This window comes from Pogoniulus pusillus, chromosome 10 (genome assembly GCF_015220805.1).
Source record: "Pogoniulus pusillus isolate bPogPus1 chromosome 10, bPogPus1.pri, whole genome shotgun sequence".
Classification (NCBI taxonomy): Eukaryota; Metazoa; Chordata; class Aves; order Piciformes; family Lybiidae; genus Pogoniulus; species Pogoniulus pusillus.
Window position 1 is genome coordinate 5682792 of NC_087273.1, and position 15252 is coordinate 5698043.

General features: G+C 47.4%; 1 protein-coding gene across 9 annotated transcripts in view; it reads left to right on the top strand.

Annotated features, from left to right (window-relative positions):
• Positions 1-15252, top strand: part of WDFY3 (WD repeat and FYVE domain containing 3) — a 165453-nt gene that overhangs the window by 91051 nt on the left and 59150 nt on the right. For all 9 annotated transcript variants that reach the window (XM_064149629.1, XM_064149628.1, XM_064149631.1 and 6 more), the window contains 11 exons: positions 111-329; positions 4513-4694; positions 5891-6122; positions 6888-7048; positions 8295-8406; positions 9434-9624; positions 10008-10160; positions 10799-10872; positions 10975-11136; positions 12922-13016; positions 14198-14318. In XM_064149629.1, the coding sequence (XP_064005699.1) occupies positions 111-329; positions 4513-4694; positions 5891-6122; positions 6888-7048; positions 8295-8406; positions 9434-9624; positions 10008-10160; positions 10799-10872; positions 10975-11136; positions 12922-13016; positions 14198-14318 (1702 nt within the window). The remainder of the gene's footprint in view (positions 1-110; positions 330-4512; positions 4695-5890; positions 6123-6887; positions 7049-8294; positions 8407-9433; positions 9625-10007; positions 10161-10798; positions 10873-10974; positions 11137-12921; positions 13017-14197; positions 14319-15252) is intronic.

Consider the following 15252-nt stretch of genomic DNA (forward strand, 5'->3'; position numbering starts at 1 on the left):
CAAGTCTTGAGAAAGCAGAGCTGATATCAACTGAGCTGAGGGGGGGAAAGAAGAATCAGGAGGTCTCCTCAGCATGAGCTGTATAATGAGCTTTCATGTTTCATTTTCAGGTGAAAGAATTTTTCCACCACCATCTGGTTTAAGCTACTCAACATGGTTTTGTATTGAACATTTTAGTACCCCTCCTAATAACCACCCTGTGAGACTTCTGACCGTAGTACGCCGTGCAAACTCTTCGGAGCAGCACTACGTCTGCCTCGCCATCGTCCTCTCGGCTAAAGATCGCTCGCTGATTGTTTCAACTAAAGAGGAGCTCCTCCAAAACTATGGTAAGGTTTGCCTTGGCATCCTGACAACATTGTAACCATACAGATAGAAGTCTGTTAGACCACACCTTGAGTGCTGTGTTCAGTTCTGGGCCCCCCAGGTTAGGAGGGACATTGAGATGCTTGAGCGTGTCCAGAGAAGGGCGACGAGGCTGGGGAGAGGCCTTGAGCACAGCCCTATGAGGAGAGGCTGAGGGAGCTGGGACTGGTTAGCCTGGAGAAGAGGAGGCTCAGGGGTGACCTTATTGCTGTCTACAACTACCTGAGGGGAGGTTGCAGCCAGGAGGAGGTTGCTCTCTTCTCTGAGGTGGCCAGCACCAGAACAAGAGGACACAGCCTCAAACTGTGCCAGGGGAGATTTAGGCTGGAGGTGAGGAGAAAGTTCTTCCCTGAGAGAGTCATTGGACACTGGAATGGGCTGCCCGGGGAGGTGGTGGAGTCGCTGTCCCTGGAGCTGTTCAAGGCAGGACTGGACGTGGCACTTGGTGCCATGGTCTAGCCTTGAGCTCTGTGGTAAAGGGTTGGACTTGATGATCTGTGAGGTCTCTTCCAACCTTGGTGATACTGTGATACTGTTTGGAACCTAGTATCCAGAAGAATTCTGTGAGATGCATCTTCAGCTGCAGCTTCAGCAGCTTCTGGTGGGTTTTTAACAGTGGGAAAATGCCAGCTGGAGATGTTCCTCTAGAAATTCAGGGCCTTTCATTGTTTGCAAAAGTTTGATATCTACTGTGATGGTTTGGGTGTTACCTGCTCCCCCACACTTTGGAAATCACCCAGACTAGACTCAGCCGGCTGTGGAAATTGAATGAAGCTTATATTTACAGCTAGCACAATATACAAGCAGATATTTACAGTATATAGTTACAGATAGAAATACACAAGGTTAAAAGGTAATACAGAAACCTGAGTCCCCAGGAGGGCCTCCCAACCACCCCTTCACCTTCCCCCTACCCCTCTCAACCTTACCCCATTCCCAAGGAAGAATGGAGGTTAGGCCAGGGGGTTAGGAAGCAAAGTCAAAGAAATGGCAGAGAAGGGTGAGGTTAGAGATGCAGCTCAGCCAGTTCCCCAGCAAAAATGCTGAGTGCCTTTTCTATGTTTTGCTTTTTGTTTTTATACATCTCAGCAAGCCTGTGAGGGAAGTAGACATCACCATTGTTTTCCTTCCACAGCCTGTAATCTAGTTCTCCCCACCAAAACATTCTAGCTAGCTTCAAACTAGCACATCTGCATAGAAAGAAGTATTTTTGCCAACCTCCAAGATGTTGGAGATTTGAAGGAGGTATGACTTAATTGCTTTGGGAAGGGATGCTGCCTCCCTGGCTAGGCTGGATGAGACCTTTGGGTAACCAAGTCTAGTTGAGAGGCATCCCTGCCTATGGCAGAGGGGTTGGTGTAGGTGATCTCTAAGATCCCTTCCAACCCAAAGCATTCTGTGATCTTGTACGATTCATTTTAGACAGCATCTCTTGGGCTGCCAATGTTAACTGCCTTTGCTCTGAAGGAATAGTGAACTAACAGATAGTGAAGGCTTTTTTAGCCTGGACACTCCCAGTCCTGGAGGACTACTTGAAGGCCATCAGTCATTCACATCACATGTTCATGCTTTGATCAGTTTTCAGAAAGAGCTTCTTTCAGTATCTGTGATCAAAGGTGGAATTCAATGAGGTGCAGAGGAGATCTAGGTGAAGCTGGTAAGGCAAATGAATTTGTGCTGCTGGGGGGCTTCAGGCTTAGCTATATCCTGTCTCTTGCCCTCTCCTCCATCAGTCAGTGTAGACAGGTCATTGTGGCTGTGGAGGGGCTGTGGACTGTGAAGCAGTCTGACAGCCTTCTGGTTGTGGTGCAGGTTTAGGGTTTCACCAGACCACCATAGGGGTTTACAAGTGGTTGTCAGAAATCTGTTCTTGTTTTTGTCCTTCCCTTTTGAGTAGCAAGCAGTAAGGAAGCATTGATACAGCTGAGAATATATCAAAAGTAGGACAAGGGAGGTTATTCTTCCCATGTACTCAGCCCTGGTCAGGCCACCCCTTGAGTAGTGTGTCCAGTTCTGGGCCCCTCAATTCAAGAGAGATGTTGAGGTGCTGGAAGGTGTCCATCAGGAGGGTGCCAAAGCTGTTGAGGGGCCTGGAGCACAGCCCTGTGAGGAGTGGCTGAGGGAGCTGGGGGTGTGCAGCCTGCAGCAGAGGAGGCTCAGGGCAGACCTCATTGCTCTCTACAACTCCTTGAAAGGAGGCTGTAGCCAGGTGGGGGTTGGGCTCCTCTCCCAAGCAAGCTGCAACAGAAGAAGGGGACACAGTCTCAAGTTGTGCTGGATGTTAGGAAGAAGTTGTTGTCAGAGAGAGTGATTGGCATTGGAATGGGCTGCCCAGGGAGGTGGTGGAGTCACTGTCCCTGGAGGTGTTCCAGAAAAGCCTGGCTGAGGCACTTAGTGCCGTGGTCTGGTTGATTGGCTAGGGCTGGGTGCTAGGTTGGACTTGGATGGTCTTGGAGATCTCTTCCAACCTGGTTGATTCTGTGATTCTATGAAAACTCCCACAGAGCGACTCAGGCTGTTGTAGAGCATTCTTTGTTTTCATGGGATGTTGGCATCACCCACTGCAGGAGTTCCTCTTGGTAGAAGTTGGGTTTGGACCCTAAAGCTGGAGAGCTGAGGGCTCATAGTGGCAAAGATACTGGCAGTGTTTGCTCACTCAGAAGACTGAATTCAGTCAGGTTAGCTTTCTGTTAACTGCCTTAGCCTGTGCTGGAGCTGCCAGTTGCCTGGCTTTAGAGTGTAAGCCTGCATTATCTAACTCTTCAAAAGAAATGGGATTGGAAGAGGCTTTGTCAGAAAAGATCTGAAGGTCTTTGACTACAAAGAGAGGTTTTTAATTGGATGAGACACTTTGACACCATGCCCTGGCTGAGTCGTAGCCGGTGCTGTACTGTCAAGTGCGGAGCAGGTGAGTACCTGAAGAAGTGAGATGACAGAGCCTCCAGTGTGGGGCCTGGAAGTGCTGGCAAGTCTATTGTGAGAATAAATAGGGGTAGTTTAAGGATCTTTCTTGTGAGTAAGAGTTGTGTTCAGAGATGTTTGGCTGAGAAACAGAACCAGAGATTATTTTTGGACCTGAAAGTTAGTTCCAAGTGCTCTGCTTTCTTCATTTCCCTTGGGCTAGTTCTAAAGAAGTGAGTGGGGTCCCTATGCAGGCAGCTCAGGAGGTAAGAGGATTCCTGCCTTTTTTTCCTTCAATATGAAAGACCCAAGAGAGACCTGGAAAGCTCCTGTTTTCATCTGGAGCGTATCCTAACGGAGAGTTTTGGAGCTTTGTCTTTGTGTGTGTGTGCTCTTGTGGGGGAAGGAGTGTGTGTGTGCCTTCCAGCAGAGTGGGGGCTCTGCTGCTCTCTGATGGAGAAGCTGATGCTCCTGGAAAACTGATCATGCCCTATGGGATGAGAAGCTCAAAACTGGTGGGGAGCTGCTGAGGGCATTGAGGGTGTTTAGTGTGGAGGAGGCTGGAGGGAGACCTCATTGCCCTCTACAGCTCCTTGGAAAGGAGGTGGCAGTGAGGTGGGAATTGGTCTCTTCTCACATGCAAGAGGTGATGGGATGCCAGGAAATGGCCTCAAGTTGTGCCAGGGGAGGTTCAGGTTGGATATTAGGAAAAAATTCCTCATAGAAAGGGACATTGGAACAGACTGCCCAGGGAGAAGGTGGTGGAGTCACCATTCCTGAAGATATTAAGAGTACTATGCTGAGGGACATGGTTTAGTGGTAGTGACTTAGTGATAGGACTGCAGGTTCTCTCTAAGTGGTTGGAACTGATGATCTCAAAGGTCTCTTCCAGCCTCAACAGTTCTATAATTCTAAGGCAAAGAAAGAGGAGAGCTGCTGACACTATCAAAGCTCTACTGGTTTGTGAATGGGCAAGTATTTGAGGAGGTTCAGCCTATCAAACTGTGACAGTCTGGGCCAAACACTTTCTCCAGACATCTGCTTTGATTCTTTCAGTTCCTGTATTTGAAAGTCTGAAGCCATGCCTGCTAATCCCATTCCTTTACTCTGATGTTCCTGGTGTCTTTCTCAAGTACCTGCTTTCAGAATCCTGGGCTGCTGTGCCTTGCTGCAGACTGGCTTATGCCAAGTTTAATGACTTCCAGCATTTCTGCTGGTGCCCACTAACTGGTATTTCTCTTCTAGTGGATGACTTCAGTGAGGAGTCATCATTCTATGAAATTCTGCCCTGTTGTGCCCGGTTCCGCTGTGGTGACCTCATTGTGGAAGGCCAATGGCACCATCTGGTCCTGGTGATGAGCAAAGGCATGCTGAAGAACAGCACAGCTGCCCTCTACCTTGATGGGCAGCTTGTTAACACTGTCAAGGTAAAGCTCTTCTGTAAATCATTGTCCTGGCTGCAGTGATTTCTGTCTGGGCAAAAACCCACACGAGCCAGGAGCAAAAGAAACCAGCACAGCTCTCCCCAGCTAACACAGGAATCCAAACCCCTGCAAAATTAGGAGCCTTGCAAAAATAGGTCTTTGCTGACTACACAGCTCAGAGCCAGCCCTAGTCCTGTTAAGAGAAGATAATGAGTGTTTTCTGAGACATGAGTTGTAGTAATGCCCAAGTGGATATGTGGCATTGAAGCACAAACCCAGGCTTGGCAGGGAGGTGCTTGAGATCAGTCTGGAGGAGAAGGCCTTGGGGGTGTCAGTTGGTGACAAATACCCCAAGAGCCAGCACTGGTTGCTGGCAGCTCAGCAAGCAGCTGTGTGCTCTCTGCAGCCAGAGCAGGGAGAACAGCAGCACAGGGAGGGAATTCTGCCCCTCTGCTCTGTTGAGACCTCACCTGCAGCACTGCCTCCAGTTCTGGTGCCACTAGAACAAGGACCTGGAGCTACTGGAAAGGGTCCAGAGGAGGCCACAAAGATGATCCGAGGGCTGAAGAACCTTCTCTGTGGGGACAGGCTGAGAGAGTTGGGGCTGTTCATCTTGGAGAAGAGAAGACTGCAAGAAGACCTTTGAGACCTTAGAGCAGCCTTCCAGTGCCTGAAGAGGGCTACAAAAGAGCTGGGGAGGGCCTTTTGACAAGGCCTGGGGGTGCCAGAATGAGAGACAATGGCTTTGAGCTGGGAGAGGGGAGATTGAGACTGGAGATTGGGAAGAAATTCTTGTGAGTGAGGATGGTAAGACACTGGCACCGGTTGCCCAGGGAGTCTGTGGATGTCCCTTGCCTAGAGGTGTTCAAGGCCAGGTTGGATGAGGGCTTGAGCAAGCTGGGCTGATGGAAGGTCTCCTTGCCCATGGCAGGGGGCTGGAATTGGATGATCTTTAGGGTCTCTTCCAACCCAAACTGTTCTGTGACTCTATACATGTGAGGCAAGTGTGGCACAGCAATGCTGCTGCTGAGGGTCATGAGGAGGATCACCAAGAGCTGAAGATGATCACCACGTGGTACACTGCAGCCTTTTGGTACCTCCTCTGGTTTACAAATGGCTTTCCCGTGTCTCTGATCTGCCTCCTGTGTGCTGATGGCATCCATCCTCTCACTAACCCTCTGTTTGTCTCTGCCTTACAGCTGCACTACATTCACAGCAGTCCCAGTGGCTCTGGTTCTGCCAACCCTCCTGTGGTCAGCACTGTCTACGCCTACATTGGCACCCCCCCTGCCCAGCGCCAGCTTTCCTCCTTGGTCTGGCGCCTGGGCCCTACGCACTTCCTGGAGGAAGTTCTGCCTGCCCCAGGGGTCAGCACCATTTATGAGCTGGGACCAAACTACGTTGGGAGCTTTCAAGCAGTATATGTACCATGTAAGTACAGCTCACTTGGCAGCCTCTGTTGTGGCTCCAGGGTGCTGGGATCTTTGGTGTGCGTGCAGGCAGATGAGGTGGGAGAGGTGAGTGTGCGGGAGCAGAATAAAACCCCAGCTCTTGGCAGGCAGGAGATTAGTAGCTGCTCTTGGCAAGGATGGTGGAAATCATCATTTTGGAGTGTCCAGAGAAGGCCAGATGACCAGAAGGTTGGAGCACTTCTATGGGGACAGGCTGGGAGAGGTGGGACTGTTCAGCCTGGGGAAGAGAAGACTCCAGGGAGACCTTAGAGCAGCCTTCTAATACCTGAAGTGGGCTACAAGAGAACTGGGGAGGGACTGTTTGCAAAGGCCTGCAGTGGCAGGATGAAGGACAATGGTTTGAAATTAGAGCAGAGCAGATTTAGATTGGATGTTAAGAAAAAATTCTTTCCAATGAGGGTGGTTGAGCACTGGAACAAGTTGCCCAGAGAAGTGGTTGGGGCCCTGTCCCTGGAGATAGTCAGGGTGAGGCTCAGCAGGGTTTTGGGCAGCCTGATCTAGGTGAGCATGCCCCTGCTGACTGCAGGGGGGTGGGACTAGATGGCTTTGGATGTGCCTTCCAACCCGTGTGATTCAATGATTGTATGACCATGTGACATCTCAGCTGGTGGTGAAACTTTTCTTCTGTATCTACTCTGCAGTACAATTTGTTTCAGGTTTCACTTCTAAAACTGAGAACCAACCCAGTGATTTTACTGAAGTGAGCTTTTCTTTTGACTTTAAGGCAGAGATTCGAAGTCTGAAGGAATCAACCCATCTCCAGTATCTTTGGTGCCAGAAGAGAAAGTGTCTTTTGGCCTCTATGCACTGTCAGTTTCTTCGTTTACAGTGGCAAGAATAAGGAAAGTTTACAACAAGTTGGATAGTAAAGCTATTGCCAAACAGGTATGTTGGGAAATGAGCTGGTTCCTGTCTCCTGCTTGTTTGGCCTCCCTCTGAACTTCTTTCAAGGCAGTTTGCTCAGTGCAGGCAGGAGCAAGACTGCACTGGTCAGAAGAGTTGTCTGTGAGCATTTGCATGTTTAAAAAACACCAGTGGAGGGAGGCTGTACTCCAGATGTAATTCACTTTCTTGTCATCACTGGTAGCTGTGGATCTGAGCAACATTTGGAGATATTTTGGCCTTTTAGTGTAATCTAGTTGCTCATCAGTTAAGATCATTGCAAACCAGTAAAGATCATGTCCTTGAACCATATTTCTGTTGCCACAGATGAACAGAGCTGACAGCTTGGGCCTCTGGCTACGATTCAGATTTGGAAATCAGAATATTGGTTCATCTTTTCCTTCAAAGTGAATTATTCTTTTAAAGGACCAATGGTATCCTGGCCTGGATCAGGAACAGTGTGGCCAGTAGAGCAAGGGAAGTTATTCTGCCCTGTGCTCAGCACTGATTAGGCCACATCTTGAGTGCTGTGTCCAGTTCTGGGCTCCTGAATTCAAGAGAGATGTTGAGGTGCTGGAAGGTGTCCAGAAGAGGGCGACAAAGCTGGCAGGGGAGGTCTGGGCTGGATGTTAGGAGGATGTTGTTAGCAGAGAGAGTGATTGGCATTGGAATGGGCTGCCCAGGGAGGTGGTGGAGTTGCTGCCCCTGGAGGTGTTGAAGCAAAGCCTGGATGAGGCACTTAGTGCCACAGTCTGGTTGACTGGCTAGGGCTGGGTGCTAGGTTGAACTAGGTGAGCTTGGGAGGTCTCTTCCAACAAAAAAAACCCCACCAAAAATAGTGTGTATTACACCTTGCAGTATTAGTGGTGTTGCTGTTAGTCATGTAATTTAGTTTAGAGCAGCCATGCAATGAGCAGGGAGTTGGACTTGACTCTTATGGGTCCCTTCCAACTTGAGATGTTTTGTGATTCTATATTCTTGCCTAGAGGATGGGGACTGGATGACCTTCAAAGGTCCTTTCTAACCCAAACCACATCTTGTGGGATTATTTTTGAAGTTAGCTTTGTCTTCCTTCAACTTTGTGGATTAGAGATGTCTGTTTTCTTTAGAGAATGTCTCAATGCCTCCAGCCTCTGCTGGTTTGCTCTCTCTTACTTGCTCTCTGTCATGGGAGGAAAATACACAAGTTCTGTCCAGGCTTGCATACAAAACCCTCTTCCCTTTAGCCCCTGCTCTTTGTTTTGTTCAGCTGTCCATTTCTTCCCATGAGAATGCCACACCTGTGAAGCTGCTGCATAACTCAGCAGGACATCTGAATGGGCCAGCACGCTCCATTGGGGCAGCCTTGATAGGATATTTGGGTGAGTCAAGTGCTTGAGAATCATTATTGATTACTTCTCAGTAAGAACCTAGGTCTAGAAGATAAATCATGTAATTAAAGTTAGTAGTGTGTTTCATAATTCATTTAACACTGAAATATTTTATGGTCATACCATTTAATATCTTTTTTACCAATGTAGACTGCATCAGCTTATGAGTTAGCAATATGAAAATATACTTAGTCACCTTGGGTCAGAAACTGTTTTCTGGTCACAAGTGGTGTTCCCCAGGGCTCTGTACTGGGGTCAGTTCTGTATATGATCTTCAGCAGTAGTTTGGACAAAGGCATCAAAGGCAGATGGCACCAAACTGGGTGGGAATGTCGATCTCCTGGAGGGTAGGAAGGCTCTGCAGAGGGACCTGGACAGGCTGGATCGATGAGCTGAGGTCAGTGGGGTGAAATTGAGCAAGGACAAGTGCTGGGTCCTGCCCTTGGGTAACAGCAATGCCACGAATGCTCCAGACTTAGGACAGAGTGGCTGGAAACTGCCCAGCAGAGAAAGACTTGAGAGGGCTGGGTGACAGCAGCTGAACATGAGCCAGGGTGTGCTCAGGTGGCCAAAAAAGGCGACTGACATCCTGGCCTGGAACAGCAATAGTGGGGCTAGCAGGGGTAAGGAAGTGCTCAGCACTGGTGAGGCCACACCTTCACTCCTAGGTTCAGTTTTGGACATTGAAGGGCTGGAGCAAGTCCAGAGAAGGGCATCAAAGCTGGCTAAGGGCCTGGAGAACAGGTCTGATGGTTTGGCAGTAGACTTGGTAGAGTTATAGACTGCTTGGACTTGATGATCATAAAGGTTGTCTCCAACTGAAGCAAGCCTTTGATTCTGTGATTTCCTTTGCCTCCTTCTGAAGTGTCATAGTTCCTCCTGTGACATTCTTGTCATGCTTCGAGCAGTGCTAGAATGCAGACCCCTTGCATATACTCACATGGATTTCCTCCAAGACTTAGATTTGATTTGCTTATTTCCTAGATTTGATTTGCTTATTTCCTCTGCTTGTGCTCAGGAGTAAGAACATTTGTCCCCAAGCCTGTTGCCACCACGCTGCAGTACATTGGTGGAGCTGCTGCTATTCTGGGACTTGTAGCCATGGCATCAGATGTAGAAGGGCTGTATGCAGCTGTGAAGGCCTTGGTCTGTGTGGTGAAGAGCAATCCACTGGCCAGCAAAGAAATGGAAAGAATTAGAGGTTATCAGGTGTGTAAGAAATGTCCTACTCCTGCCCATGCTGAACCAGTGTCGCTGTCTGGCCTAGCAGTTCCTGTGTGAGCATCTTGTGGTGTTGTGCTAACCTGCCTTTCTGATAGGAAGTTTACTGAGCTCTGTGTTCCTAATCCTTGGGGCCTAGATACTGTCTGCAGTGCAGAACAGATGGTTTGTGAGCTGAGTGGTGTCATGATGTGCCCCTTTCCTAGCCTTAATACCACTTCCAAGCTTGTATGTTAAGAATATCAACTATCAGACTTACTTCAAAGACCTTTTCAGAAGGGACACAGCTACTCCATCCTTACTTCTTTGAGCTTAGACAACACTGATGTGTGTTACAGGCTGCTAATCCCTTTTCTGTTTCCTTGTTGAAGTTGCTGGCAATGCTGTTGAAGAAGAAACGCTCCCTTCTGAACAGCCATATCCTCCATCTGACCTTCTCCTTGGTGGGAACCGTGGATAGTGGGCATGAGACATCCATTATTCCAAATTCTGCTGCCTTCCAGGATCTGCTCTGTGACTTTGAAGTATGTAAAGCTGCATAGAGAAGTGGTGCTGATGGTGATGACAACTTTGAGTAGTGATGAAGGCAAATGCTGAAATATCGAACAGCGACAAACTAGGTTGTTACCCTGAGAACTTCCTGTCCCATCTGTGGTACAGTAAAGTAGCTGAGCAGCAAGATCAGTGGCTGTTTTGCCTTGAACTGCAGCACAGTTGGGAGGGAGTCAAAAGGAGGCCACAAAAAGGTCAGAATGGATCAGAAATGTTTTCTGCTGTGAGGAGAGGCTGAGGCAGTTGAGTTTGTCCAGCCTGGAGGAGGCTGGAGTTAGACTTTATTAAAGCCTTTCAGTACTTCAGAAAGATGAGGACCATCAAAGTCCTAAAATTTTTAGCATGATATGCTTCCAGAGAACATGTTTAGTACCAACATGTGTCTCTTTGGTCTTTGCTAGTACAGACGTAACAACACTTGTTTGAAAGTGAGGGTTAGACAGTTGAGAACCTTGCAGTGAGTCTGAATGCAGTGATCAGGTAAATAGTCTTGTAGATGAACAGGTTTAATCTCTTCAAGCCTTTCATGACCTTTGCCATATCAATACCAGGTTTTAATCTTAAAGTGGATTTGTCTGCAGAACATCTCATTGTTTGCTCTCTGTTTGAGGTCTGGCTTCATGCACCCTATGAGCTTCATCTGTCGCTATTTGAGCACTTCATTGAACTTCTCACCGAGTCAAGGTATGAGCTGGCATCAGCCTAGCAATGAGAATTCCAGGACTGGGCAGTATTTAGAGGATGCTCCAACTTTAAATTGCCATCTCCTTCCTTCCTTTCTTCCAGTGAAGCAGCAAAGAACTCTAAGCTGATGAGAGAATTCCAACTCATTCCCAAACTGCTCCTGACTCTTCGAGATATGTCTCTGTCCCAGCCTACTATTGCTGCCATTAGTAATGTGCTGAGCTTCTTGCTTCAAGGCTTCCCTAGCAGCTATGACTTGCTCAGGTAGTCCACAACTGTCAAAATTTTGCATTTCTTGGTTTTGTTATGTTGGTGATCTTGGTCAAAACTGCTTCATGATGTGATGGTTTGGGTGTTCCTGCCCCCCCACACTTTGGAAATGACCCAGACTAGACTCAGCTGGCTCTGGAAATTGAATGAAGCTTATTATTTACAGCTTAGCACAATATACAAGCAAGTATTTACAGTATATACAGTTATATACAGAAATATACAAGGTAAAAGGTGATACAAAACCACAAAAGCCCTCCCAGAAACCTGAGTCCCCAGGAGGGGTTCCCAACTGCCCTTCCACCTTCTCTTTCCCCACTCTCAACCTTACCCCAGTCCCAAGGAAGAATGGAGGTTCAGCTAGGGGGTTAGGAAGCAAAGTGGATTAATCAAAGAAATGGAGGATGAGCTTAGAGAGAGATGCAGCTCGGAGCTCTCCAGCAGAAGTGCCTTGTCTATGTTTTGATTCTTGTTGTTATACATCTCAGCAAGCCTATGAGAGAAGTAGACATCACCATTGTTTTCCTTTCACAGCCTGTAATCTAGTCCTTCTCACCAAAACATTCTAGCTAGCTTCAAACTAGCACACATGGTTATACTGCTGTGGAGTGAGTAACACTGAATGGTCCTGTACTGAATTGTTTCAAGAACTAGACTGAATTGGACCAATAAATGCAATGAAATTCAGTTTATGTCTAACCAGGTATGACTGAAGGATTAAACTGGCTCACTGTTCTGCAGGCAATGAGCAAAGCTGCTGTGTGGTAGCTCTCTTGTTCATGTGACACACTGAGCGCTCTTATTAAACACCACTGAGTGTTCCTTGAGGTGGAACATGCTGATTTTTTTCTGGTTGTAATGCAGCTTTGATTGTTCTCCTTCATGAAAGATTTAGTTCAAGATTTTGTCTTAACCATCACTATTTAAAACCTGACATATTGAAGGCTGTCAGGTGTAGTACTGGTAATTATGCTTGCTAGAAGCAACACAAAGAATTGCAATCCATACACACAGAGGAGTATTTGAAGTGCTTTTCAGTGAGTTCAGCTCCATAAGAGCTGAATTTTCCTTGTCCTCCATTTCATTCTACTGGGAGTTGATAAAAACGTTGCAGAGCTTGAAGTAGTTTCTTGCATGGGAGCTGGTCATGTTTTCAGCTTTTCACTTTAAGTACAAGTAAAGCAATTAGAAGCACCAACTTGAACACCTTAACCTGTCTTTGATTTAATTCTGGAGGACCCAAAAAAACAGTTGGTTTTAGGCTTAAATAGCTACAGAGCAGATTGTAGAATGCCTGAATGTTCCTTGTTCTCCTTACTGGAAATAAAAATGAAGACTATTATATAACTTAGGAATAATTATACTTGCTAAGGACCCTTTCAGGTTAGGAAAGAGGAATATGTTGCATCTCTTTTCTTTCACATCATCATTTTGCCTTGGAAAACTACGACCTAGGGTGGAGTACTGGCCAGGTTTGATGTAGTACTCATTCAACTGGTGGTGTTCCTTTTACAAGGGCTTGGTGGTATCTCCTAGTTTCCTTTCCTGAGTTCTACCATTTTCAGGGTTCCTTACCTATAGACTTCAATTCCATTAATTAGTACCTGTTAGTTTGGAGGTTGCTTAGTAACTTGAAATGGAGCCTCTCTTCCTCAGCCTTCAGATGTGAGAATTTGAGGATTTGCAGTCCATCCCTCTCACTAGTGTTAGGGTTTTCTATTGAAGGGGGGAAGTACATCTGTTACATCAATGAATTATGTTTTTTCTCTGTGCATCAAGGTTTGGACAGTTCATCTCTTCCACTCTACCTACATTTGCAGTCTGTGAGAAATTTGTGGTCATGGAAATAAACAACGAAGAAAAGCTTGACAGTGGTAAGCGCTGGCATGGCTTTGTCATCTCTTCTGTGCTTTAAACCTGTGAAATGCAGCAGGAGTGTCATTAGCAGTGTTGGCATTTGGTTCTAACCTGGCTGCCAGTTGGCTCTGCAACTTCAGTGTTCAATAACTGTTAGTTTTCAATGTTGTGTACAAAGCAGTGCAAAAACCCAGCAGTTTCCCTGCATCTAACCCTGCATGGGCATGCTCTGTTTCCTCCACTTGCTGCTTCATATCATGGAATCAAGCAGGCTGGAAGAGACCTCCAAGCTCATCTAGTTCAACCTAGCACCCAGCCCTGTCCAATCAACCAGACCATGGCACCAAGTGCCTCATCCAGGCTTTTTTTGAACACCTCCAGGGACAGCGACTCCACCACCTCCCTGGGCAGCCCATTCCAATGCCAATCACTCTCTCTGGGAAGAACTCGCTCTTAACAGCCAACCTATACTTCTCCTGCCACAGCTTCAGACTGTGTCCCCTTGTTCTGTTGCTGCTTGCCTGGCAAAAGAGCCCAACCCCACCTGGCTCCAGCCTCCCTTCAGGTAGCTGTAATCAGCAATGAGGTCACCCCTTAGCCTCTTCTTCTCCAGGCTAAACATTCCCCAGCTCCCTCAGCTTCTCCTCACAGGACTTGTGTTCCAGGCCTCTCACCAGCTTCATCACCCTTCTCTGGACACTTTCCAGTATCTCAATATCTCAAATCAGTTGTGCATCTCTGCTTCTTTGTTGGGAGAGAAAGCCTGCTGGGTGTGGAGTAGGTGAAAGAATGAATTAAGGAATCCTTATTTTAGCATCACAGAATTGTTTCAGTTGGAGATCTGGAGGTGTTCAAGAAACATGTGGGCATGGCAGCTGGGGACACAATTTAATGTGGGTTCATAATTGGACTGGATGATCTTAGAGGGCTTTTCCAACCAAAACAATTCTGTGATTCTAGGATTCTCTTCTGAGAGGCTGCCATCCCCTTTTGCCCATTCTTCAAACTGACCAAACTCTGTGGCCATGAGAATGGGGCACCAAGCAATTCTCAGCAGCATATAGCAGGCTGCCTGCACTTCAGCACTGCTTCCTCACAACCTGAGTGGCATCAGGTTGCATTTGCCAATACAGAAATACAGAGTACAGAAATAGCTTTTAAAATGCCTAATTTTGCTTTTTTGATTCTTTGTGCTTAGGAACAGAGGATGATTTTGGAGGACTTGTTTCAGCTAATCTTATTCTACTGCGCAATAGGCTTTTGGATATCCTTCTGAAGCTGCTCTACACCTCTAAAGAGAAGACAACTGTTAATTTGCAGTAAGTGCAAAAAAAACCAAACATGAGGTGGAAAAAGGTTGTCATTTTTTATTTCAATGGATAGAATTATGCAGCCAGCCCCTTTTTGATTCACTACTTGAGTTGCAGTAAAAACTGGAAGAAGCTGGATTGAAATGAGACGTTAGGAAGCAATTCTGCCCCATGAGGGTGGTGAGGCACTGAAACAGGTTGGGCAGAGACATTGTGGAAGCTGCAACCTTGGAAATGTTGAAGGGCAGGTTAGATGGGGCCTTGAACAAGCTGGTCTAGTGGAAGGTGTCTCAAAGTCCCCTCCCTGTCCCTGCTGCCCACACACTGGTGATCAGTCTGGGACAGGGCTGGCGCTGGGCTGGCAGCACTTGGTGCCAGCTGCTGTCCATTTGATGGAAGAAAAATTGTTTGTAGAACTATTAGTTAAAAAACTGAGACAGAGGATCACAAGTGAGCAGGATGCAGTAGGAATGCAGGTGGACCACTTGCTGGATAAGGAATTGGCTGGATGGTTGCACGCAGAGGGTGATGATCAAGGGCACAACATCCACCTGGAGACCAGTGCCAAGTGACTCCCTCAGGGATCAGTGCACCCTCAGCAAGTGTGCAGATTCCTTGGATCATCTGGTTTCAACCCCCTTGCCATGGGCAGGGATACTCTACCCTAGATCAGGCTGGCCACAGCCTCATCCAGCCTGCCCTGAGTACCTCCAGGGATGAGGCCTCAACCACCTCCCTGGACAACCCATTTCAGACTCTCACCACTCTCACAGTGAAGAACTTTCTCCTCACATCCAGTCTGAATCTTTCCAGCTTCACTCCATTCCCCCCAGTCCTGTCACTCCCTGAGAGCCTCAAAAGTCCCTCCCCAGCTTTTTTATAGGCCCATTTCAGATCCTGGAAGGCCACAAGAAGGTCACCTGGGAGCCTCCTCTTCTGCAGC